The sequence below is a fragment of the Kryptolebias marmoratus genome, linkage group LG8, assembly GCF_001649575.2.
Source record: "Kryptolebias marmoratus isolate JLee-2015 linkage group LG8, ASM164957v2, whole genome shotgun sequence".
Classification (NCBI taxonomy): domain Eukaryota; kingdom Metazoa; phylum Chordata; class Actinopteri; order Cyprinodontiformes; family Rivulidae; genus Kryptolebias; species Kryptolebias marmoratus.
In genome coordinates this window covers 8,173,241-8,198,342 of record NC_051437.1, presented here as the reverse complement: position 1 = coordinate 8,198,342, position 25,102 = coordinate 8,173,241, and the positions used below count along the sequence as shown (strand labels likewise).

The window sequence follows — 25,102 nt, the reverse complement described above, 5'->3', positions numbered from 1 at the left end:
CAAATACACAAGCGGGCAAGATCTCGGACGAGCGAAGCTGCCATGGGAGCGAGGAAGAGGAGAGGAACCAGCGTTAGCCGGCGGGAGCTGAAAGAAAGTGGCTGTGGTTGGAATTTTAGGTCATGCTTTTCTTTGCACATTCCTCACTTTCCTCCCAACAATAAACTGTGTGAGAGTCGATACAACAGGCTTCATTCTGCATACCTCGCACCAAAGAAAGGCCTTAAAGCAACCAGACCTACGGGGGACAAGGTGCTCAAGTGGAGGAAAAGCTGTGGAACAATGAATCATTTTGAAATATTAAAAAAAAAGGTGAACAAACTGTGAACTCGAGGCCACGGAGCCAATTTTAATTTAGCAGCTTCTTCACACACAAACAGTTCCCGCTTCTCACAAAATTATTCCTTAGAAGGAAAAGGCATTTATACAGTTTAAAGCTTTACAACCATTCCAGTTTGACTTGAGGAGCAAGATGTCTTCATCAACAAGAAAAGAAGTCCAAAAAAGAAAACTAAAACTCTCAGGAATTATTTTTACAAAACAGGAAGTGTGCAATCTGGAAATGCCACTCTTTTCCTTTTAGTTTTAGAAACCTCTGATTTGGGTGGATGGAAATAAAACATGATTTGAGTCTTACAAAACCTTTGGTTTGAACAGTTACAGTCGTCACGGGCTGGTCAGGTGAAACGCTGAGCATGCAGGACAAAAACTAACCAAAACGTTCTTCTTCTGTACAGAAACAGAACATGTAAAAATAAATAAATAACTTAAAATTAGGACAAACAAAAACAAACTTATGTACACCTGTAAAACACTGAATGTTCATTGGTCTACCAGCCGATTCGCTTTAGTCTCCACCTCTTTGGCTGTTTTCTTTGGCACTTTAGTTTTTTCAGTCTTTAGTTCTGTTCGTTGGAAAGTTTGCTGCTCACAGTTTGCTCTCCTCCTCCTCCAGCGGTCGATTCAGGCCGGGGATGAATTTCAGGAGGCGCCTGCGGAAGCTCTTCTGTTTGGGTTTCCTTTGCAACGTGCCGAATCCTCCCTGCTTCTCTCCTGAGCCGGCGGGCGACGACGAAGACGAACCTCTCACGTAGCTGCGGGTGCTGGCGCTGCGGGTCAGCTGAGTCTTGGGCACGGCGAGGAGCTCGCTGGTCGGTCGCAGGCGCTGCTGCCGCTGCTGCCGCTGCTGCCGCTGCTGCTCCTTTCTTTTCTCGGGAAGCTCGGAGTCCTCGTTCCCGTCCGCCTGGTACAGGCAGGTTTGGTAGAGGGGGTCGTCATCCGTGGCCGTGCTGAGGAAGCTGGCGCTGCTGCTGGTGCTGCCCGTGCAGTGGACGGCTCTCGGAGTCGCCGGGCTGGGAGCGCCGAGGCTGCCGTAGAGACCGGCTGACTCCAGGGACTCGTACACAGCAGCGTCGCTCATCACTATGCCTGAAAATAAACAAGGACGAGTGAGAACTAAACAAGTATTACCCAAAACTTATTTATTTTTGCCAATCAAAAAGGCACACTTTGATTAAAAGAAAAAAAAGGAGAATATTGCAAAAATGTTTTTAGATTGTGAAAACCTATAAAGAAAATCACCTGTCGCCTTTCCCAGTTTTAAGCTAAGATCATCTTATAACAAGAGATGTGGAGCTTTGGTCGAAGTATATTAATAATATCATTCCTCTTTGCAACAATGTTTGCAGGCAGACAAACATGGCTGACACCAACAGTTCATGCTAAAGGTATCAAGTAAGGATCTTGTGTAATGTGTAGCACTCAGTCAGTCTTGGAGACTCTCACACTAAATTTTAGCTCAGTGTTTATAGAATTGACTGAATTTTAGACATTTTTGTGTCTTTTAAGTTGGCTGAGTTAACCATTTTGAATTGGGTTGACTCCAAAAGTTAATTAGTTGTAGAGGAACATCCAGTTGTTCATCAGATATTTTGCTTACAGACAGACAAACTGCACACACAGACATGGGCAAAAACATCATCTCACACCTTTGCCTCTTTCAGCAGCGGGTGATGGTAACAGAGCACAATCTGCTTGTGCTACAAACACATGAGGCTGGAACAAAAACTTAGTCTGGTTTTTAGTGTCCACTGTGGTGCCAAAAGCTAATTGTACCAAACATCCATCCATCCATTTTCTTTACCCGCTTTTTCCTTTCCGGGTCATTCACACTCTCACTCAGACCTGGGGACAATTTAAGAGTTACCAATGAACCTAACATGCCTGTTTTTGGTCTGTGGGAGGAAACCGGCCAGGAGGTGAACCTGTGACCGTCTTGCTGTGAGGAGACAGCGTAAACCGCTCCTCCACCCTCTTACCAAACAAAACTTTAATAATATTTAAACTATAAACAGCTGCGATGAAGTTACTACGTTTATCTCAACAATCTTGAAAATTCTTATAAAGATTATGAGGCCTTTAAATGCTAACACAGAGACAGAGTACTTTTAAGGTTCCAAAACGTAAATCTTTTTGTACAATTTCAGCCTCAGCAGTGCATCGCAACTACTTTGACCTGATGTGAGAATAAAAATGAACAAAACTACATGACTGTCATGATGGACCTTCCGGCACTTTAATGTTTGTATTTTTTTTTTGTTGTTGTTTTGGACAATCAACCCCTCACTTCCTCTAAAGTAGCAAAAACAGGCAGTTGATTGTTTAATTAACTAAAATCTAGTAAAAAACAAGACATGAAAGTAGAGTTAAACCTGATTTAAACATATTTCAGATAAAATTATGACTAATCTAAACCAAACAATGAAACACCAACATTTCAATAGGATTGTTAGAGTTGAAGTGTTCAAATATTTAAACACTGACCTATTTATTGTTCGGTCATCATAATTTATTAACATCTCTATATCAGAGTTCAAAAATACCCTCCAGTGTGCGTTAGGACAGACAAGTGATGAGTTGACCTACCGTGGACGAGCCTCTGCTCCTGCACCATCAGCGAACGATATTCATCCCATTTCTCATAAAGAGTTTGCTGAAAACAGAGACAGAAAACCATGTAAAAACCAACACTTTCATGGCAACAAACACACAATAGGTGAAGTAAAAAGGGCCACACCGACCAATAACAGAAACCTGAGCTGAATATAAACGTGTTCGTTTGTGCGGCAGTGAGAAACCAGCTTGTGCTACGTCTCAAACTGCAGGAAAAGCAGCAGATTGATGTTTAAAATGCTGGATTAGCGTCTGAGAGGGCGGCTGTGTTTCAGTGGATTAGTGCGGGACAGCTGCTGTAATCTTTAGGGAGAGGAGCCGCTCACTCCGGCCACTTCACAGGCAGCTGGACCCCCCAAATCTGCTGCTGCAACAGGTGGAGCTGATGGGGAGACAGGTGTGAAGGGAGGGGGACGGGGTGTCTGGGTAATGTGCGTCTGTGTGTGAGGGTGCTGGACACAGGATCAGGAAAAAGAGAACTGCTCACCTTCAGATACTGCAGCCGGGCCTCCAGCTCAGCTTTGCGGATCGAGTCGCTGTAAACAGTCTCAAGCCTTTAAGTGAAAAACCAGGAGGCCACACAGTTATTACACTCAACAGGAAGTACTTATTATAACTACAAGGACAAAAAACAGCACTTAAAAAAAAAAAAACCTCCACAGTATGAAAGGCTCCTTTCATAAGTCCGTGGTGGGAATGAGTCTGAGTTTATAAGCAGGGTGCAGGGCTAAGAACCAGTTTCCACTCTCACACTTCACTGCTGCAAATCCTTCGGAGTCATTAGTGGAAAGCACAACTGAGAAAAAGCTTGTTTTCACTCTGACGGTTTCAAGTTGTGCGCCTAATTTGGTGATGTCAGTCTGTAAAAGCCGTGCCAACAGTTGTACACAGATATTTTAGCGGCGGCTCTGAAGGCGTACAGCCTGCCCGCGCTAATCGTCCCTTTAATCTCCGACGATGAGACGGAGGGCGAGGAAGAGAGCGCGGTTCAAATTGAAACACCCACTAAGAGTCCTGGAAACTCGAGCCATTTTTTCTTTTGATAAAAGATAATACATCTTGTTGTTTCCCCCCTTTTACATCCTCTTATTTTAAATATCTGGTCAATTATAAATACAGGCAAACACCAGGCTGTTCTAACTCCAAAACAAAACAGACTTCACTCCATTTTGAGTTTTCATCGTGACTCATTATTGATGTAGGTTTTGTTAAACCAATAAACTTTTCTTTTCAAATCCTAGTTGTCAACATCCAGGTTTGTGTAATCCAACATAAAACAATCTTCCACAAATAAAAAAAAAATTAAATTGAAAAGTGGGAATAAAAGCTTTATGGAAAACAACACTTTTGCCACAACTGAGAGAAAAGAGGAAAGCTGACCAAGCCCTGATACGTTTAAACGTGATGTTCAGAATTTTATTTCGGTCACGACAGAAACAGAAACGTGCTTCAAACATTTCCAGTTGTGTTCCGTTTGCTACAACGTGAGCAGTGATAAAAATGAACTAATGAACTCTGCACTTCTTCTTCACAGCAAACTGAACGCATGTAGGCTGTCGTGGCAACGCAACACAGAGAGGCACACTAAAGTAAGTCCAGGATGTGTTTGGTGGTGGACTCCAATAAAACGAGTTAGCAGCCAGGTTAGAAAACAAAGCCACCTTCATTTTCATCCTGTGACGAACACTTTAACCTGGAGTTATTTTACACACTTCAGATCAAAGCCAGGTTTTATTTTCTCACTCTTACAGATAACTTTTAGAAACGATACCCTTTCCTGCTGTCTGTTTACCTGAGAGAGTTGCCGCAGGCCTTGATGAGCTGGACGATGTCCTTGTGGCGAAATCCCTCCACGGTGGTCTCGTTCACACTTGCGATGGTGTCCCCTGCGCACACACACAAAAACACAGACAGTGTGTGTTAGCCAGCCGCCACGAGTTCAGGATGCTCCAGTCCAATGTGCCTTCTGTTACTTCCAGACGCGGCCAGCTGACGCGTGCTGGGACCTAAACGAAACCTCAACACATGTGAAACACAAATGTGCAGTCGTGGCGTTCGGCTCGGAAAAAGGTTTAATCAGACCGCATGTGTGCGTCTGTGTGTGTGTGTGTGTGTGTGTGTGTGTGTGTGTGTGTGCGGTATGAAGCAGAAAGTGTTTAAGTTGTTGATGTGTTTTCATCACACGGTTACCCTGGAGACTCAGAGCAGTAAATACAACCCCAATCCTGAAAGGGTTGGGGCGTGTAAAATAAAAATAAAGAAAGAAATAAAACAATGCGATGGGTCGCAAAACTCAAAAACTCATATTTTATTCTCAATGAAACACAGTGAATATGTCAAATGTTTCAACTAACAAATCGTACGATTCTTAAAAAGAAAGAAAAAAATAAGGACAACAAAAGGCTGTAAAAGTAAGAGAAGCGAATAAGAAACAGCTGGAGGAGCATTTTGCAGCTAATTGTTTTAATTGGCTGTAAGAGGACTGGGTCTAAAAGGAGCATTTCAGAAGTAAATGGACAGAAGTTCACCAGCCTGTAAAAAAACTGGGTTTAAAAATAATGGAGCAAATTCAGAATAATGTTCATCAATGAAAGATTGAAAGAGCTTGAATATGTCATCATCTGCAGTTCATAATGTCACCACTGGGAAGTTGCTAATTAATCCAGTTAGCTGCAAAATGTTCTTCCAGATGTTTCTTATTTGTACCACTTACTTTTACAGCCTTTTGTTGCCACTGTCCCAACTTTCTAAGTTGTGTTTTAGCCATCAAGTTCAAATTTATCTTATTTTTCTTTTTTAAAAAAAAGGTACAATTTCTTAGTTTAAACATTTAATATATTTACTATGTTCCACAGTAAATAAAATATGAGTTTATGAGATTTGCTAGTCATTTGTCAGATTTGGGGTTGCAGATATGGCGTGGATCATGTGGACTCGTACTCAAGTGAGGCCTCGGCACAAAGGCTTGTTCCTCTCTTTCAGGAACCGCCGCGATGAAGTCATTGTGTTCACAGCAACAAGAAGCAGACAATAGAAGCAGCATGCGAGGAATGTAAGAAGTGAAACTGGACGTAAGTAGAGCAGAGCGCTCCTGTGTGTCCGTTCATTTTATCTGATTACGAAGGAAATCATCCACACTGTAATAATGGAAGTAAAGAGTTACTGTTCCCATTTAAAAAGAGGAAGAAAAACAATGTTGACAAACAAAAACATGACTTTTTTAGATGTATCTGTAGAGAACAGCTGATGAAAACAACATGTCAGGTGAAATAGTTCAGGTGTTCATCATCTAGAAAAATGAAGGCGTGAACTCACTTTTGTTTTTTCCTTAAGAGCTACACAACAGACTGAAACTCACGAGTGCGTTTTGTTGACATAAAACACGCCGTGTCAGCTGATGAGAACACAAAGAAAGACGAGCTGAAGCAAAAAACTTTTAGTCACGCTCACTTCCCTCGTGTTTGTTCCAACCCTGGCTCAGACACAAATAAAACGGGGACCAGAACGAGACAAATGAGTTACTGACCAAGTTTGAGTCCCGCTCTGTGGGCCGGGCTGTCTTCTTGCACCTTGCACACGAACGTGCACATCTCCACCGAGTTCTGGTCCTGGTGATGGAGACCGTAAGTCTGGAACGGAGCGAGGAACAGAGATAGTCAAGATAAAAGAGCTTCCTTCCTTTTTCTTGACGTCTAGGAATTACGTTGCGCAACACGACTGCTGCCGGCAGTTCTGAAATTTTGCGGTAATGCCATGCAACACCAAAAGATAAAAAACAAACAAAAAAAAAAGCACTGAATCATGGAGAGGAAGCCACGGCGGTTGGTCAATGCCGGAAAGAAGGTTTCTTCACGAAGCACGCACAGACGTGACGCAAATAATCAGGCAAGGAGGGCCGTTTCCTCTCGTCTCACTGAACTTCCCACTGGAAGACTTTCAGTTCATGTCCATAAACAAGAGGAACTCAGGTAATTATGCAGAACTTAACCTGCAGGTATTGTTTTGTAAGTTCCCAAAGGCTACACTCGATTCATATGAACACAAGCCGCTTAATGTTCAGGCAAAATTACTGCTAAAAATAGAGAAAAGATCTTCAAATGCCCAACACAAACACTAATAAATTATTTTATTATAACATAAACAGAAAAAGCAGCCATTCCTGGCTTGAAACAAGTGAAAAGTCTAGATGTGTTTCAGTTATTGGAGTGAAATTGTGGAACGAATTAAATGACGAGCTTAAATGATGTCCTTCTTTGGTGAGCTTTAAAAGAGCCTTGGAATGTAAAATGAGAAAATCTTATCCTGTTATGTAGATGTATATTTACGTATTGTGCAACCGCGTATGTATGTATAAATACGTAAATTTGAATATAAATGTGCACCTATGTATGTATATGTGCAGGAAAATGTATTTCTGTAGGCGACTGAGTTTATGAACAGGGTGGGCAGGTATAAGCCCATTCCTTTTTTGGTAAATAATGGATCTGTAAAGTAGTATTTTGTTTTATGTGTGTAAAGTTGTTAACTTATTGAAATAAAGTGAAAGTGAAGTGAACTCAGTTGGAGTCAGACGTTTACAAAGACTCATGAGCACGAATGTCATTAATTCGGTGCTTGTGATGATCTATTTGAACCCTTCTTTTTCAGAGTGAAATAATTACATTGCTAAAAACTTCAATGATTTTTAAAACGAGAATGAACTCTACCATTTTCAGAAAGAAGAGCGGTCAAATCTCTGCCAGAATTAGGTCAGAAGCTTATTGATGAATATAAACAGTGTGTGGTGGAGATTTAAATCAAATATCAGTGGGGTATATACTGAGCCTGTATGTATGATTCTGACCTTGTGTTAAAGTAAATCCACAATTAATTCAAACTTGTGCAGCAAATTCTTGTTTTTAAAATGACTGAAGTTGTTTGGTTATAGAATCACTGCAGCCTGGAAAAAGAATGGTTTAAATAAATCATTAAAAGATCTGAATTAATACGACGATGTATGTAAACTTCTGACCAGCTGTACTGGAATCAACCCAAATCTACACACTTTACCTCTAAAACAAAAACTAAAGATTGATAAACATGCCGACATGTTTTTTCTTGTGTCTGCTGCTCCTAGCTACCTAAAAGATTCGCGTGCTAACAGTTTGTTGTCTTGGAAACTTGTGTTGCTACTTCCACAAGTACATTTGTGTTCTTCCTCGTTTCGATCACTGCGGTGACCGAAAGACTGCAAAAAACGGCCAAACTGCTGGAAGGACATAAATAAACTCGCCCACTATTGTGGAAGTTCCATCCTGTCAGCATCCCGCTTAAAACAAAACAAAACAAAAAACTTAACAACAACAAGGAAAAGCTCAAATAATTGATTCCTTTCATAAAATGACAGATGTCAACCATCCCTGCTGTTAAAGGCGGATGAAGGGATCCAGTTTGAAATGGAAATTTGCAACGATTTTATCTGCCTGGATTCGACCATGCAAATGTGGTCGAAAGGCAAATATCACATTTACATGCCGGCGCCTCGGCTCCGGGTCCGCTTCACTGAAGCCGAGAGAGGAAAAGCTGCAGGAAGCGGGAGACTCGCCGCTCGGGGCCGCCTCTGCTGACCGCCGGGCTGCTCCTCACGGCCTCGCTTCCTTCTGGGCCACAGGCAGGCAGGAAGGGCGGGAGCGCCTGAACGGCGGCGTAAACAGAACACCACGTCTTTCCCTAGAAGAAGTGCTTCACTCCGATCTGCGTACGGGCAGATTACGTGACCCGCGCAGGCTTTGATTGTTTCGACGAGCTGTTCCTCCTGAAGGCGGAGCTTCAGGGGGAGTCAGAGAGGTGTGTGTGTGTGTGTGTGTGTACATCTGTGGGAGCGGAGCAGGTATGAGAGGGAAAGCATGTGAGTTAACCGCACTGCTGGAAACACAGATGCTGAGAGGGGGGGAAGAAAGCAAAATCATCCCCTCTTTGTTCGAGTCATGGGATTAACACCAACAGGTTATTTTAAACTGCTGGGTGACCTTTCGCTCCTGTTGGTGCGGGGAAACCCTCGGATTGAGAGACGGAGGAAAAGACGCGCTTCTGTCGCTTAAAGAGGTAGATTATCTGCCGTCAGATGTGAGGTCGAGCATAAAAATCCTGCTAAATGACACTCAGGAGGTTCTGAAAGCTTCATATAATCTCAGTTAATCTTCTTATTTACCTGAATCTCAAAGCCAAACGCCTCCTCTTCTTTTTTCTCCAGGAACACCACCTTCCTAAAGAAAAAGCAAAAGTTAAATATTAGTTTAACTGATTCTCCTTCGAGTTTATTTATGTTTTTAGATTCTGCTGAGACAGATAAGTGGATCCATATCTAATCTGATGGCAGATGTCTGATCATCAACAAGTCAGTTTTTAGCAGACAGTTGTTGGCTGCAGGTTTTAAAGTGTGCATACTGTTGCTTTTCTTGGTCTCGAATTAAAAGAAGGGAAATAACTTGAGAGAAAAGGAGAAAAGCACCAAGAGACCGACACCGAGCTGCGTTACGCATAAAATAATCCGCAGGTGTTTGAAGAACAGATAAGTCACTATCGAGCAAAAACGTCGATGTTAGTCAGCTTCTCGGACTTATCTGCATGCCTTATCAACGCAACATGACATTTTTGCATTTTGTACAGATTGTGTAACCAAAGAGGAACACTGAAAGATGCTGTCGGCTTCGAGATTCCCTGATAGCGTTTTTCACTGCTTATATAAATAACAGGAAATAATAATTAGCCGTGCTTAAAGGTGACATTACCATCTTCAAACAAGGTGGCTTGTCACTACAACAAGACTCAAAGAGTTGTTTCCCCCCCATCTCAGACACTTGTTCCTCGTTAAAACACCCTCAGTTAAAAGCCGAGCAGCCCTTGAAGGAATGCATGTCACCCACCGCTTTTCACGCCGGAGTTTTAGACTGAGATCATCCTATGATGTGAAACGAAACAGAAATGCATGTTTTGAAAACAACACTATGAGCAATCTCGTTTAATATCGCCAGATGATTTGGTTTTTGTTAGAATCTGTTCCTAAATTTTAACCCTGTCTGTGTAATTTTGTAACTGTGTTTTTTTGGTTGCCTGTCTTGGCCCAAAAACCGAATATGAATCTCAGTGGGATGTTTGTGGTTAAATAAAAAGCTGTCGCACTCAGAGTACGCTTTGTTAATGACTCTCAGCTACTACCACATCAAATTTAGCTCAACGCCTGCAAAACTGGCTGAGTTTTAGACATTTCATGGCAGTGGCAGCCATCTTGAAATGGGTCGGTTCCAAAAGTTGTAGAAACACATCAGTCGATTATTTCCTTAAAAATTCATTAAAATATATCCAGTGGTTTATGGGATATTTTGCTAACAGACACACACACAGGCTAAAACAGTCTTCCTTCAGCTTGGGCAATACAGATCAACCACGTCACAACTTTGTGTGTCATGTCCAAACTAAAAGTCGTCCACAGCAGTCAGATTTCTTAAAAGGCTTCAGTTAAACGGAGAATAAAACACCCAGGAGGAGCTGGACTCCACAGAAAAGTCATACAGATTCATGATTCGTTCTTGTCCAGGCTGCACTGTGTGACACTCTGCTCTCTGGACGGGACTTGGCGTGCGTCCGCCCGCGGTCGGACGTCACAGAGAGACAGGCGCAACAATGATCTGTCCGGCTGAAAGACGTCTCTGCAGCAGGAGACATAAAAATTCATGACGGCTCATGAAGATGTCCCACATGGAGAGGACTTTACCCACAAAGGGACGGCTGTGGTGGACGAGAGGGGCCCGCTGTCACACGAGGGGAAATGTCGTCATGAAAAAGATTTGGGTAGAGGCAGAGACAGAACGAGAAAGAAGGAGAACAACAAAGGCTTTGGGCTGAAGAGGAAACGTGGGACGCTTGTACCTCTGTGGTTCTGGTGACTGCGTTAGGGGTTTCCACTTTTGCGGGCCACCACCCTGTGAGGAGAAAACGAAACAAGACATGAAGCGTTTCAGACACCTGCGTGAAATTAAAGTCAGATTACTCATAAGGGATTCCCCCTCCCCTCCCCAATGCTCAACATCTCCTGGACACACCTGCTGCGCACACAGACCGGTCCAACAGGTCCTGTAATGGCAGACGCGTGCCAGGCTGTTTGTTTTGATTTCAGAGCCCTTCTGATCTGTCGCGTCCCCGAAACAACACAGCCTGAAACCAGCAGCGCCACGTCCGGCTACCTTTCGTTCGCTTCAAGCGTGACAAGAAGAACGCCTTTGGCTAAATTTAACCTGAAGCGCTCAAACCTATGCGAACGGCGTTTTCGAGCAGTTCACACAAACTCCGCTCTATTAAAAGAAAACACACGAGACACTGTGGTGAACCTTGGAGCCACAATAACAGCATTGAGAGGTAAAAAACTCGAGTCAGCAGCAGGTCAGGTCCCTGCCCAACCTGACTGCATACATAAAAAAAAAAAAAAAAATAGAAAGGTATCTGTCCAGACGCCCCCCCTGCATCCCCTAAATCAATCCACCTCTGTTCCATTTCAATCATTTTCAAATGTTGCGCCCGTGAAAGCCAGCTTTGTGCTGCGGCCTCTCCGTCTGCTAAAACGTTGCTTTCTTTATGTCCCAACGCTCGTCTCAATGAGTGCATTTATTCCCAGTGACCCACAGAGTCCAACGGGGGTGTCTGGACAGGGTCTCCGTCCCTCAGAGTGCACAATGCCGTGTTGTAGCCCCTCGCTGTTATTACTGCACACTGCCAATGTGTGGGTTTGTCCACAACTGTGCCTCACTGTACTGTACTCGCAGGCTCCACGTCTGATCTACACTTTACTTTAGAAAGTTTAAAGTTAAGGAATGGGATTAAATGAGCTTTATTAGAGAAAACCCAACCAGGAGAAACAGAGCCCTTAGTCCTTAAAAGGATCCCACTTCAGTCTGCTTTTATTAAGGGTGCTAACGCAGGAGCACTGAAGCGCCTCTATTACTACTCGCTTCCCTTTTTTGTCCGTTATCACACCCTGAGGCTTAAAAAGAAACAAAACATGCAAATTATACACCCAAAACGTGCAGCTCAATCAGGAATGATCTATAATGACTTTTGCTCGTGGTACATTGCACAAACTAGGAGGAGATTCACAAGAAACGGCACAAAATTTATCCATAAACAGCGATGGGTTTTTGTCAAAACAAGTGAGAAAACTCAGCTGTGTCACTCAGATGTCACTTCTTCACAGCAGATATGTCATTTTAAAGTTTCATCAGGCCACAGGAGGTTGGACTCTACAAGTCTGATCTGGCTTTTAGAGGACTTTTAAAAAATTAGTTTAAAGATTTCTGGAGATTTCACAGCAGACTGTTGAACTGATGGTTGATGATGTTGCACACGATTTTGAGTGGTCTAAACTTTTTTTTTTAAATGTTGCAAACTTCTTTGTTCGTGCACAAATTACATATCAAGACATGGGCATTTTTGCCTTCTTTTACTCCGTGTGGCCCTCACTGTTAGGAGGACTGACGGTTTCCTCTCCAACCCAGCCAAGCTTCCATTGACTTCTATTACATTCCTAGCTCAAGATGTTCTCCTCAAACCTGGAAGTGAAGGCCGTTTTCGACTCGTCACGTCTACAGAACACACTGTGGAAACAAATCGTTCTTGTGTGCGTCCATCTGGGTGTCGAGAATTTTGAAGCTCCCACTTACAGTTTTCACACAGCGACTGGTTTTTCTTGAGGCTTACTTTTTAGTCCGCCTCTTTTAGGAGTGCTGTCAGGGAGCGAGAGACACGAGTGGGTTGTTACCACGGTGACCATAATAAGCCAGTGGCAGCAAATTTGTAACTTTTTTTTGTATCTTAGTTCTCCTAACACCTTTAATACAGTTATAATTATCTAGTTTGGTGTTTAAATCTTAGATTTTTACAACGTTTTATTGGATCTTTTGAGCAGTAGTCACACCGGCACCCTTCAAAGTTCCTTCAGAAATGAAGCCAGTATGAGGAGGAGAGTCCTCACAGGGCTGATGAAAGTCCCGTGTGTCCAGATCCAGCTCTGTGGTCTTTTGGATTTGACTACACTCAGGAGCTCTGAACAAGTTTCCTCCTCATCACCTGAAAACACCTAAAGGTTCCCCAGGAAGTCCCCCCTGTCGGTCAGATGATTGGAGATGTTCCTCGACCTGAGACCTGTCAGAGACCATGATGAGGGACCTGTCCCTGTTCGGGTCTCTGTGCTGAGAGTCTTTCTGCTCATAGCAACCATCCAAACACTGAACACGAACACCTGCTCACATATTAGTGGTTCTAAGCAACACGTTTGTCATTTGTTTTACCCTTTTGAAGTTCCTGGGCAGCGTCCCGCCAGAATAAGCCAGCGTCTTGTAGTTGTAAACCTCCGAGGAGTTCGCCGGTACCTCCAACCTGCAGCTGTCCGACTTGGAGGAAGGGAAGTAAATCTCGCTGTCCCGGGACTCGGGTCCGGCGGGTCCAGCCTCTGGGCCGCTGGAGTTCACCTTCTTTAACCTCCTGAGCGTCATTGTTGTCGAGAAATTCAAAAAAAAAAAAGAAAACAAGGCTTGTCGCTGCTCTCCGGGCAGAGGGGAGGAACCAGCTGGGAGAGATGCTGTCCCGAGCTTCAGCCTCAGCGAGGACCGAACTGAACTGACTTCAGCCGGCCCCGAGCGTCGCCTTCGCCCGCCTGGAGGGGGCGGAGACTTCACCTAAAGTGACACGAGGGCCAATTTGTTTGGGGTGCCTTCGGGTGCGGCTCGGACATTTTGCTTCCAATATGCTCCGGAGACAATTAGAGGCTGGAAAGTGTTGCAAAATCGATGATAATGTTGCAACAGTTTTAACTTATACTCTTTTTAGTTAGTTAGTTCTGGTTGTTTACACGATCACCTCTGTGTGTTTCTAATGTAGTCTATATTTCACTTGTATATTTTGCAAATGTATGTGACAAACGTGAAGTTGAATTTGCACAAATGAGACTCAAACGTTACATTCAACCAACATTACACAATTGATGTTTTCAATTTACTCTTCTTGTTGTTCAATTAACTTCTCTGCCCCAGTATATCTGATTATATGTATAAAAACTAACGCTTTGATTGATCTTTAATCAACCTGTTTTTCTTATGAACAGCACATATTTATATCCTCTGCTTATATGACACACTAATCTGAGCTCAAACTTGGGTTTGAGTTTAAAAATAAGGATTAATACGACAAAACGTTTACAAATTAAACATACTGTGGTATTTCTCACAGATTACTATGTGGCAAAGTTTATAAAGGACATGTGTGTTTTGAAGCCTTTCTGGGTTGTTTTTCTTTTTTAAGAACTGCTCAGAAGAACCTCTTTTTTTGTGTCCTCTGTCACGATTTTGTGGTGAGTATGAGCCAAGGACACAGAGGGAGTAAAACGATTTAATAATCAAAACAAAAACGCTGGCGCAGCAGTAAGCAGAACGCAACTAAACACACACAAAAAAAAATTCAAAAGTGCTGACGGGGCAGCAAAAACACAAGACCAGCTGAAGACACAGGGAGCTCAGAGGGGACGTGCAGGACTGACTGAAGAGTGGACGTATGTATGCTAGAAGGAGGGATTACAAGGGGAGACAGCTGAGACTGATGAAGACTCAGAGCAGGTGTGAGACGAGAAGAACACGACTAACGGAGGGAGGACCGGTAACACAGAGAGACACTGAGGATCCAACTGAACACGAATGGTTTCAAAATTTAAACAACAAAAATCACAGGTTAATGACACTCTTGGTCCAAACAGTGATTTTATGAGTGAAAAGAGGCCAGAAATTACAGCTGAAAGGTTAACCATATGATAAAATTACTGTCTAAAAAGTATTAGAGGTGGTAAATTCGGTTCCCTTTATGGACTCGGGTTAATCTGAGTCGCTCACTGAAGTGATCGGGTCACTCGAGTCGGTCGCTGATCCCACGTGAAGCGGGTGAGTTGAGACCTCGGACTCGTGAGTCCTGATTCAGCGCAAGGATCTTTAACCCAGGAGAGTCAGTATCCACCCAGCTCTACGAGACATCCCCATTTTCTGAACAGAATGAAACTACAGCTTCAGCGGGGTCCTCTGACTGTCCACGTCGGTTGTCTCCTGCTCTGGATTCTGTGTTGTCTTCAGCTTCTGACTCTTCCTCCTCTTTAGCATCTTTCATGTCAGGTTTCTGGCCTCTATCCTCGTCACCAGGGTCTTGGTTGGAGATGTGATCCTCATGGGAAAAAAAAGTCTGCTAGGACGTCTCCACTTGAAAGAAAATACATCTGAGGTTGTGGGAAAGGAGCGATGTCCATCTGCTGAAACTCAGTTTAATATACTTAATGTCTCATTGTCATTTCTAAGGATCGGCCATTTTTGACCAGGAAGACCAAGAGTGTGACAAAGTTATAAGTTATAAAACACCCAAAACTTAATGAAAATGATCAAAATGGATTTTTGTCTGCTCAGATGACTTCTGTAAACAAAGTTGTGAGATCTCATGCAAATCAGCTTAAAGGAAATACCTTTTATCAGATGAAACCTCTGAACCAGTCAGGTTTGAAGAAACACCCAAAGGATTCAAAATCAAACAGTTTTGGGCAAAAAGGTCAAAGGAAATTTTTTTTTTTTAAATAAATTTACGAGGTTGTACAAATTTGATGCAGTATATCAAACACCACCAGCAGGTCATTTCTGGTGACCAAAAACAAACCAAAGTAGTTGCTTAAGTTTGTAACATTTAAATTTAGTGCATTCATCTTATCTTATTGCATTAAAAACAGAATTAAGTTTAAAGATGTCACTCTGAAGATATGATAATGTTGTTTTTTGCTTATTGTTCTGTCTCTTGACTGCTTTACTTTAATTCTTCAGGTTAATTTGTGAAATCAAAGGGCAGCAATCTGTTTTTTATCCCTTTTTTTTTCAAGAAAGATGTATCTAAATGATTCTCTGGCACACTCATATTCAAGCAGTACTTCTGTCTTTTAAATCATAGCTGAAACAGCCTCATCTACTATTTTGCCCACATTTAACAATATATATTTTTCTATGAAGGAGCTTGCAAAGAATATCTGTGAAAATGGAGATTTTTATGCCACCATGTGATGGAAAGAATTGTCTGCAGATCAACCTATAACTTAATTTTTTTAAAGGTCAATAATACACATCTACACCCCTTTTCATAATAAAGACAGCTGTAAAACAAAAGTAAATATTTAAGAGTTAATTACGCCCCCTTGAGGCCAAACAGTATTTCTCACATCAACGACTAAGTTTGTTGAAAACAAGTAAAACAAAAACTTAAGTCCAGACAGTTTATTAAAATCTTTACATGGAGTTATTTCAGAAATATTACATTTACAGCCCTAAGATATACTGAAATGATATGACTGATGAAGCATTTAAATTAAGACTACATACATCAGAACAAATAGTCTGAGCCAATACATTGAATCTAATGCCTGTCAAATTTAGTCAGAGTTAAACATTTACCAACTTCATGATCTCAGGAGAGTTTCTCTCTGCAATCAGTCAAACACTCAAAGCCCAAATTTGGTCCACAGAACGACAGAAAGACTTGGGTAAAACCAGAGAAGAACAGCAGGACGATCGCTGCGGTCCCCCTTTCTGCTCCCCTAAACACTTTCAAGTATCGTTTGAAATGAGTAAAATGAAAAGCCAAACAGCCTCAGCTTTGATTTAAAATGTACTCCTTCCTTTTCATCATTTCTGTTTCTCAACATGCTTTTATATTTGGCTTTCAGAGCATATTTACAGCCACAACAAATCAGCAATACTACATGGTCTATGCTCAAAGTGCACACATACACGGAGCTCTGAATATTTCTACATAACTAAAGAGAATAGATTATAAAGGCACATGAAGCCAGATATTTATCCTTTAGAATAATATTCACTTCACTCTAACCTTACATGAGGTTTCTAAAGAGCAGCACTTCCACTTCCTGTCACGTCTTAAGACAGCGACAGTGGATAATATTACTAAAAACACTGAGAAAATTTGGTCAAACTCATTTTGGCCACGATGCAAACACCTCCTAGCATTAGGTCTGTTGTCACACGATGCCATGCTTGAAATGTGTGTTATGGAGACGTAAATTGATTGAAAAGATCTCCGTTCTTTGTTATAATGTGGATATTCTACGTCGTACACTGGTTCTACGTTTTTAAAATGTCAGTCGTTCATATACAGCAAACACATGCATTTAGTCGGTGGGGGTTTATTTGAAGAAACTGGAGGATTTGGCCTGTGGAGCCATCAACATACAGGCTTGGTTCTTGTGTGTGATGTGAATCTGAAAAGAAAACATGGAATTCAAATTATCCAGTGAGTCACAGCTTCATATGAATGAAACATTTCATGAGATTCACTGCTAACAGGAAGAGCAGCTTTAATACTAAAACTACCCCGGTGCTTCTGTGGTTGTGTGGTATTTACCGTGCAGGGGGGCTGCATCCACGGCTCTCCGTCGATCTGCATCGGTAATGCTTTCTTTGTCCTGAGTGCAAAGCACAGAGAAATCAACAAAGTGCATCAGGCAGCAAATGTGGGATTTAAATACCAAAGGGCAAATGTCGAGTTGGATCTAAATGGAAAAGTTTAGCCACTAATGGTACAAAACTTAAACTAAATACAAGTCATTAGCAGGACTGCGACTCAAGCATGACTTGTCAAAACTTGTCCCGGTGGCTCTTCATACCTGATGGTGATCTGTGACGTTTTTGCGAGCCGCACAGCACTCTTGAGGCCGGTGTAAATCTGTCCCATTTCCATGGCTCCTTCGAGGCCAACCACCTCCAGCCGACGATCACTGAGGTCTGAACAAACCCAGAGTGAAGCAGCGTCACAGTCAGAAAAGACTTCATTCTGAGCAGCATGTCGGTCATGTTAATTCTGCACTGATAGCAAATACATACACTTTACACACCGCCTCAAGAAACATATTTATTGCAGATGTTTTCATATAATTGGCAGTTGTGGCATACTTGGATAAATCTTTGCATCTAAAATATGTTTAGAGAAAAATAAAACTGTCAAGTTACAAACACTTCTAAATGTGAAGTCTATATAAGTAAACAAGCTGTGTCAGAAACTTGAAAAGTATTTGTCTTTATAGCTTGTTTCTGCTGCCCTCAAGTGGACAAAAACCACAGCAACAGAACATCCCTTCATCACAGGAGTGCAGGTTTTAATTAATCCATAAGGTGTTTTTGTAAAGTACCCTTTTAGTGCTGCGTTAATTAAATGAAGAGTCGTCTATTAAAACACCCTGTAGACAAATTTATGGTTATAAAACTTTCTTCTTTTTTTTTACTTCAACAACAACTGTGCATGTTAAAGAAAAAAGCTTTTACTGTTCATACTTATACAGATTATCACATGTGGTTCAAACTGCAGATTTCAGTGTTTAGTTTGCAGCTATTTAACGGTATGGAATAAAGCTGCATAATGATTTGCAGCTATGGTTCTCAAACTTTGATGCTGGTGGTGCTCAGGATCCCTCTAGTGGTGCTCAGAACAAATGATGCTATCAAATATTTACAAGTTAAATAACTATCATAAGCTGAACTGTGATGTAAAGCTAAAAAAAAGACAAGTGGTTCAAGCAAATCATAAACCTAACTCAGGGATTGAAGTAAAAAAAAAATCTTTGGATTGAATTTTTTTCTATACCTAATCATACCACTACCCACTCTACCACACATTTAAGAGCATTTTTTCTGTGCATCGGTCATTTTCCAAATGATTTCATGTAAAGAGGAGTATACTGTGTCAAAGTACACAGTGTAGTGTTTTCTAATGGATGGCTCAACAAATACGTCCAATAAATAATTCCACTAAATCAAACAATAATATTCCTGAACATTTGTTTGATCATTTAAATAGCTCATAATTTTCATTGACAAACAAGGCCGTAAATATTATAGAAACATGACATTTACAAAAAGATAAACCACCCATTTGCTGCGCTCAGCGTGGAGCGGTGGAAACTGATGATACGTGTTTATTTTGAGATTTTCTTGACTACATACTATGATGACTATGATGGGGTAAACGCCGCAAAAACTCTGGCGTGTCTGCTGTGAACGTGCGTGTTTTCAGATGCAGCCAACAGAGAGCAGAGCAGCTATTGTCTGATTTAGTCAATATGTGGTTTGGTGTTGTAGCTGTACGGTCAGTATATGAGCTTTTTAAGCAATAACAGCTGCAACAGGAAATCTGGATTTAGACTTTGCTCAAAAACAATCAGCTAATGGTTTCTGCAGAGCTAAGAGGAACTTCCATATTACACACACACGTCACATGAAGATTTAAGGTTTAATTTCCCCATTTAATTGAGTTGAGGTCAGTGAAAAAAAATGTACCTTGAGTAGTAATTTTCAGGACATCTGGGTTGGTGATCACCTCAGGCTCATCCTGACCTGTTAGCCCCTTAGTGTCCCCTTTTTTGGTTTCACCCCAAAGGTTGGAGCCACCGTGCATGCTGGGAATGTTAAGGACAGCGACTCCTTCCAGAGAGAGGCCACTGAGGTCCAGAGGAGTGCCACAGCACTGGGAAAAGTACAGTAGGCCACAAAAAAAGGGAAAGCGCAAAAACAGCAAACTGTTGGCAGGAGTAGTTTTGTAGTTGCTTGATTTCAAAGACAAACGGCACATTCACAGTTCTGGTGCTGCTGGTGCTGTTCGCTCACCTCTATTGTTAAACTTTCGCTGAGTTTCTTGCAGGAAGCTGATATGGTTTCTGAAGTGGCAAATTCAAAATACCACAACTTGTTCTTCATTCTGCAGTCACAAAAAGTGTTTCTTTTAAGTTTAACTGTTACTTCACGTACACACTGGTTTATCTCCGGGGAGCAAGAGTTGTGTGTTAACACTTGCTGCCACAGACATCTGCAGCCACCACCTGCACTTATTTCTCAGCTTTAAAATGGCAGAAACATGAAATAGGAAAAAAAAAATACAACTAAAACTGAAACCTATCCTTGTTGTGTGGGATCTTCTTGTTTCTTCGCTGCCTCAGATTAAGAGAACAAAATGAACATGATCTGATAAGCATGCGTACCTGCTGTTAAATTTCTGAGGATGTTTCTCCCTCAACGTGTGAAACCGGTGGGCAATGGAGGCATCCTGTCAAAGCAACACATCAGAGGAATGAGCAGTACAGCAAACAATCCTACCAACTGAAAACGAAACACTTCCTCTTGTGTGGCACATTTCTGAGAAACTCACAACTCCAATTGAGAAGTAGTTGTTGACGATTTCGTACGGCACAGGATCCCCTTTCTCCTGTACCTCATGAGGTATAACCTGCACACTCCAGCGGTCCATCAGAACCGGAGAGCTGCCCTCAATGTCTTTCAGAATACGACCCAAGTCTTCACCATCATATCCTTTAACGAGGGGAGAGAGAGAGAGAGAACATGCAGCGGGACTGGATTTATTCACATGCACAGAAGTTACGCAGTTTGCAAGGCACAACTATTTTATTCATTTTACGTTCAACGAGAACCCCATCTCACCTCCACCCCAACGCAGACATCGCGCGAGGTCATTTCCTGTGCCCAGAGGAAGTACAGCAACAGGTGGCCATACCTGAAGATTGGCTTTGTCTGATTGCAAGAAATGGCAAAGGAGAAGAAAAACAAATTAGGCGTGCTGGAATATTTTTTTCCCACGTTTCACAGAGACCGAGCTGACAAACTCACCTATAGCATCGAGAATCCAGCCGACTGTACCGTCTCCACCGCACACCAGGATTCTGTAGTCCTGCAGGTTTCTGAAGAAACTCAGTCTGAAATGCAGACGATGAAGTCAACTACAACAGCAAGACGTAACACAGCTAAACAAGTTCTCAGGATAATGTGGTCTGAAAAAAATAAAGAACCTCACCCTGGTCCAGGGCCACCATTTGAAAGGTTGTAAACCTGCCTTGGATTCAGCAAATACTGAAATTTACGCAGGACTCTGGAATAAACACAAACCAATCTTAACAACGTGCTCATAGTAGAAACTTTCTTAATCATAATCTCTCTGGGCTCACCTTTCTCCCTGCTTCCCACCACTTTTAGGGTTGACAAACACTAGAAGAGGATGGGTGTTTGGCACAGGGCAGATCTGTTGATGAGTAAACAAATGTTATAGTTACCGTACCGGCAACAAACAAAAATCTAACAAATCTTACAACAGTTTACAGTATCTTTGCCAGTACCTGAAGCACTTGTCCATCAGGCGTAACATTGAGATCGCTGTCATCTGTTGACCCCGAGCAGCCGTTCTTCACATTGTTTGGTCTCTCCTGTTGGGTAGAAAAACAAAAGCATATAATAAATAAATAAAGTATAATAATAATAATAAAGCTAAGAAAACCTAATAGCATTTCTGCCATTTAACGGTAAGAAACTAAGTAACTACTCAATGCGTCAAATAAAATGCAATACAGAGGCTGTATTTACAAAAACAAGGAACAGCCTGACTGACACAACGTTCTGTGTTGGTGTGTGAGGTGCAGGTTGTACTGTACATCTGCCCGAGGATAATTTTGTACCTTGATAACAGGATATATTGCCCACGGAGGCAGGATATGGTCTTTGAGCGTCCCACAGGTACACTCTGTTGGCTCCTGGTCTGCACATCCATCATGGCACTGAGTAACACAAACAGGTGACATGTTACATCAGATCTCAGAGCAGTCGTGACTGACAGGATCGACATTTATCTTTCACATTATTATTTTTTTTTTTTACATCTCTGCTTTCTTGGAAGTTTAGAGCAGTAAGAAACAGACAAATCCCTTCAGTGCTCACTTATAATTACACAGAATCGAAAAAGCCACAAGTCTTGTTATATAAAGTGATTTTAAAAATACATGTGGTTGACAATAAGTCATACAGTAACATTACTGAAGGCACACATCCCCAGATTACAAATAGACTTTTTAAATTTAGACCTGCAGCATGCAGAGGAGTGGCTGGGCTCATTTGTGTTTTGGTCAGCCATGAATTTGGGAATAAAAACATTTTATTTTGTTGCCCTCTAAAAGCAAATGACCTCTCAGTTTGTAAATTTGACCAAAGGATTTATCTTCCCACTTGATAAGTGGGAAACAGGGCACATTATTTCAGAAAATTGGTCTAAACAATCATATGAAGCGGTGATACTATAATCTGAGGAACAAAAGTGATGCACTTAAATCTTGTAAGTACCTATAAATTCTTCAAAATAAAAATAACACCCTAAGATGCTTTCTCACCATTGTGTGGCACCACACACAGTGTTTCCCTGTTAAGCCCTGGAAGCTCTTGATCTTCTTTTGGCATCGTTCACACTTTCTTGAGTCACAGTTCCCACTAACCCAGTCGTGCGCTGGAACCTGTAAAGTGGAAAGCACGTTCAAGCATGTAAAGGAATTAGGCTACTTAATTTAAACTCTGTGTTTTACTATGAAAATAACTGCGGAGATGCCAGCATACCCCAGTTTCTTTCTTTGACTTTACATATGTCCTGGTACAAGGAGCTGGGTTCTTGTTAGCACAACGTCCATGGACTGTGTACTTACAACCTGCACAGTTTTAAATACGAAACAAGTTTCAAATGCAAATCTGGCAGATAAGTACTAATTTAACAAAAACGGGTCATACGCAGTTAAACCAGGCTGCGTGACAAATGTCCCCGCAGTGTCGCCCTCCTCTGGCGAGTTCAGGTACTCACAGGTGCAGCACAGGCCTTGTTTCCTCAGACCCAGCAGCATGCTCTGACACACGTTGCAGTACATGGGCGATTTAAAGTTCTTCAGCCTCCAAAGGTGCTGCCCGTCCTTTTGTGTCATCTGATCAACGAAGAAGCAATCGTTGATGGAAATGCAAGACAGGAATAAACAAAATGGGTCACTGTTTTTTTTACTGTTCAAACATCTGTTTTATGAAATAAAACATTTTTTGATCGTCAAAAAGCTGTTTGTAGTTTACCTGGGTCTTGACTTAGTTATTGCGCTCTGCTGAAAGTTGCATTTGCATTCCTTCCAAGGAATGCTGGCCTTTAATTTAATTAATAATCTAACCAAAACATTTTTATGCATGTACAGTGGCCAAGGCCCGCATTTGTTGCTGTTTTCTTTCACCCACTCACGATTAATTTTGCCTGAATGAAACTCATTCAGTGTGCTGTATATAGTAACTCCATCATCAATGCAATTAATACTGAACAACATCATGGAAACTCAAATTAACACTGATTATAATTTTCATCATTACAAGATTATAGGACTGTTTACAGAGCAACCAGTTCTCTCGCGCAGAATAAACACAAAAATGCTTTTTATGACACGATGTACAGGATCTGCTTATCACCAGCTGCGCGAGGCACAGCTGACAGCACGCAATGCCTTTAAGGCCGATGGATTCACACACCCCAGGCTTCAATTGTCCAGTGGCAGCTGAAAGTAGCAAGAGGGGAAGTCCCCGGCATTGCTGTAGAGGCCAAACCAGTAGGCAGAAAGTAGTTTGTGGGTTTGGATTGCTGCAGTGTGGCTCTTACATTCTGACCAACAAATAAACAAATCCTACAAAACAAACATGATCTGTGTTGGTTTCAGAGTATTTTTATGTATACAGTGGATGTCAGCTGTATCATTTTCTACAGTCTAATCTAATGCATTAGCAGAAGAAGTTGATAGTTTATGCTAGCACTTAGATGGTGCAGAGTAAGTGGAAAAACACTCGAGCATTATGATGGTGCAGAGCTTGCATGAGGGGGGGATGACATTACCACACCCTGTAACACTGAGTCGGCATACAGGCCCTTGGAGACAGGGAGGAGGAAGCAAAGGACAGAGAAGCACTACAAGGCCGGGCTTTCGAACGCGCTGCTAAAACGAGACACCTGCTGTAAAAAAAAAATGCTGGAGCTCAGCTTTTAGTGTCAAAACCTCATGAAAAAGAAATGTGTTGTGTTCACGGCACCTTTAAACCCAGCAAGACGAGCAAGGGAACGTTGTTCATGCCTCCTTCTACCCACTCTTCCAGAGACACTGTGCCGCTGCTGTCAGCATCAATCGCTGTCATCATGTCCTTCAGAACCTAATGAAATCAGATTTACTTATTATCCAATCAGCACACACATTTTCCCCAATTAAAAATGATCCTATGGTTTCTGAAACCAGCCGTGCATGACAATCAGTGAATCTTATATATATATATATATATATATATATATATATATGACATTTTATCTTTTAAAAGATGAGCCCAACACTGTGACGTTGTAACATGTCGACCTGTAGATGCATGTAATTTACTGCCAGGGTTGAAAGTTAAGTTTGTGCACAGTTTTCATTAGTTTGTCTGCTCCAGAGCAGGTCATTCCAGGACTTACAGGCTTGAGCTCTGACACATCCCAGTCAAGATATTCCGCAGCGTGCATCATCTGAGCAATAATCCGATCCACTTCCTAATAACAAAAACAAATGCATCTATTGAACAACAACAACAATAAAAGGATTTTATGGTTGTATTGCAACCTACGGTCTCATCAACTTACAGAGCTGTCAAGCACTCCATTACCATCTCTGTCATAGAGCCTGAAAGCAACTAAAGAGAAAAGGAAATGAAAGAGGAACCAGAGCGTCACTTAAGTGATTCAGGGCAGAAAAGAAACAAAGGACTTACATTCGAGTTTATCCCTTGGCTGGCCATCCTCCAGGAGAGAGAAGTAACATGAAACATCCTTGAGGAAGACCTCCTCTACAGGAGAGGTGGAGGAAAGGGAGAGCACTGTAAATACTCTGGTTACCATATCTGCACAATCAATCAATCAATCAACTTTATTTATATAGCACATTTTAAAAACCACAGGGGTAGCCAAAGTGCTGTACAATAAAAAGGAAATAGATAAAACAAATAAAGAGATAAAAAACGATAAATAGATAAAAGAGACATACACATACGAGTTCACAGCAGGTATGTTTTAGGTGCCAAGAAAGACAAAAAATCACGGTGTGTTAAAAGCCAAAGTATAAAAGTGTGTTTTTAAAAGAGATTTAAAAACAGGAAGAGAGGAGGCCTGTCTGACACTCAGGGGTAAATTGTTCCAGAGCTTGGGAGCAGCAACAGCAAATGCTCTGTCGCCTCTG

General features: G+C 41.8%; 2 protein-coding genes across 3 annotated transcripts in view; both read right to left on the bottom strand.

Moving 5' to 3' along the window:
- Positions 1–319: 319 nt before the first annotated feature.
- On the bottom strand, positions 320–13,634 carry tamalin (trafficking regulator and scaffold protein tamalin). The gene is made up of 8 exons (XM_017419226.3): positions 13,272–13,634; positions 10,861–10,913; positions 9,143–9,197; positions 6,479–6,581; positions 4,745–4,838; positions 3,440–3,506; positions 2,926–2,992; positions 320–1,428 (listed from the first exon to the last, which is right to left on the bottom strand). Exons 1-8 carry the CDS (start codon positions 13,473–13,475, stop codon positions 929–931), a joined length of 1,143 nt encoding a protein of 380 aa, XP_017274715.1. The 5' UTR covers positions 13,476–13,634; the 3' UTR covers positions 320–928.
- Positions 13,635–17,143: 3,509 nt separating this feature from the next.
- dgkaa (diacylglycerol kinase, alpha a) overlaps positions 17,144–25,102 on the bottom strand; it is a 17,471-nt gene continuing 9,512 nt past the window's right edge. For both annotated transcript variants that reach the window (XM_017419224.3, XM_017419225.3), the window contains exons 5-24: positions 24,639–24,713; positions 24,511–24,560; positions 24,346–24,420; positions 23,934–24,050; positions 22,684–22,801; positions 22,446–22,534; positions 22,226–22,345; positions 21,521–21,619; positions 21,185–21,271; positions 21,017–21,090; positions 20,866–20,940; positions 20,682–20,767; positions 20,496–20,585; positions 20,206–20,366; positions 20,039–20,103; positions 19,668–19,758; positions 19,341–19,527; positions 17,675–17,792; positions 17,413–17,473; positions 17,144–17,269 (exon numbers count right to left, since the gene is read on the bottom strand). In XM_017419224.3, coding sequence (XP_017274713.1) covers positions 17,195–17,269; positions 17,413–17,473; positions 17,675–17,792; positions 19,341–19,527; positions 19,668–19,758; positions 20,039–20,103; positions 20,206–20,366; positions 20,496–20,585; positions 20,682–20,767; positions 20,866–20,940; positions 21,017–21,090; positions 21,185–21,271; positions 21,521–21,619; positions 22,226–22,345; positions 22,446–22,534; positions 22,684–22,801; positions 23,934–24,050; positions 24,346–24,420; positions 24,511–24,560; positions 24,639–24,713 — 1,913 coding nt within the window. In that variant the 3' untranslated portion in view covers positions 17,144–17,194. The remainder of the gene's footprint in view (positions 17,270–17,412; positions 17,474–17,674; positions 17,793–19,340; positions 19,528–19,667; positions 19,759–20,038; positions 20,104–20,205; positions 20,367–20,495; positions 20,586–20,681; positions 20,768–20,865; positions 20,941–21,016; positions 21,091–21,184; positions 21,272–21,520; positions 21,620–22,225; positions 22,346–22,445; positions 22,535–22,683; positions 22,802–23,933; positions 24,051–24,345; positions 24,421–24,510; positions 24,561–24,638; positions 24,714–25,102) is intronic.

Excerpts from the sequence above, each read along its gene's own strand:
- tamalin (XM_017419226.3), bottom strand. The coding sequence starts at position 13,475 with ATGACGCTCAGGAGGTTAAAGAAGGTGAACTCCAGCGGCCCAGAGGCT. Across the intron at positions 9,198-10,860 it reads CAGTCACCAGAACCACAGAG|GAAGGTGGTGTTCCTGGAGA; the intron begins GTACAAGCGTCC and ends CTTTTTCTTTAG. Across the intron at positions 4,839-6,478 it reads CAGAGCGGGACTCAAACTTG|GGGACACCATCGCAAGTGTG; the intron begins GTCAGTAACTCA and ends GTGTGTGCGCAG.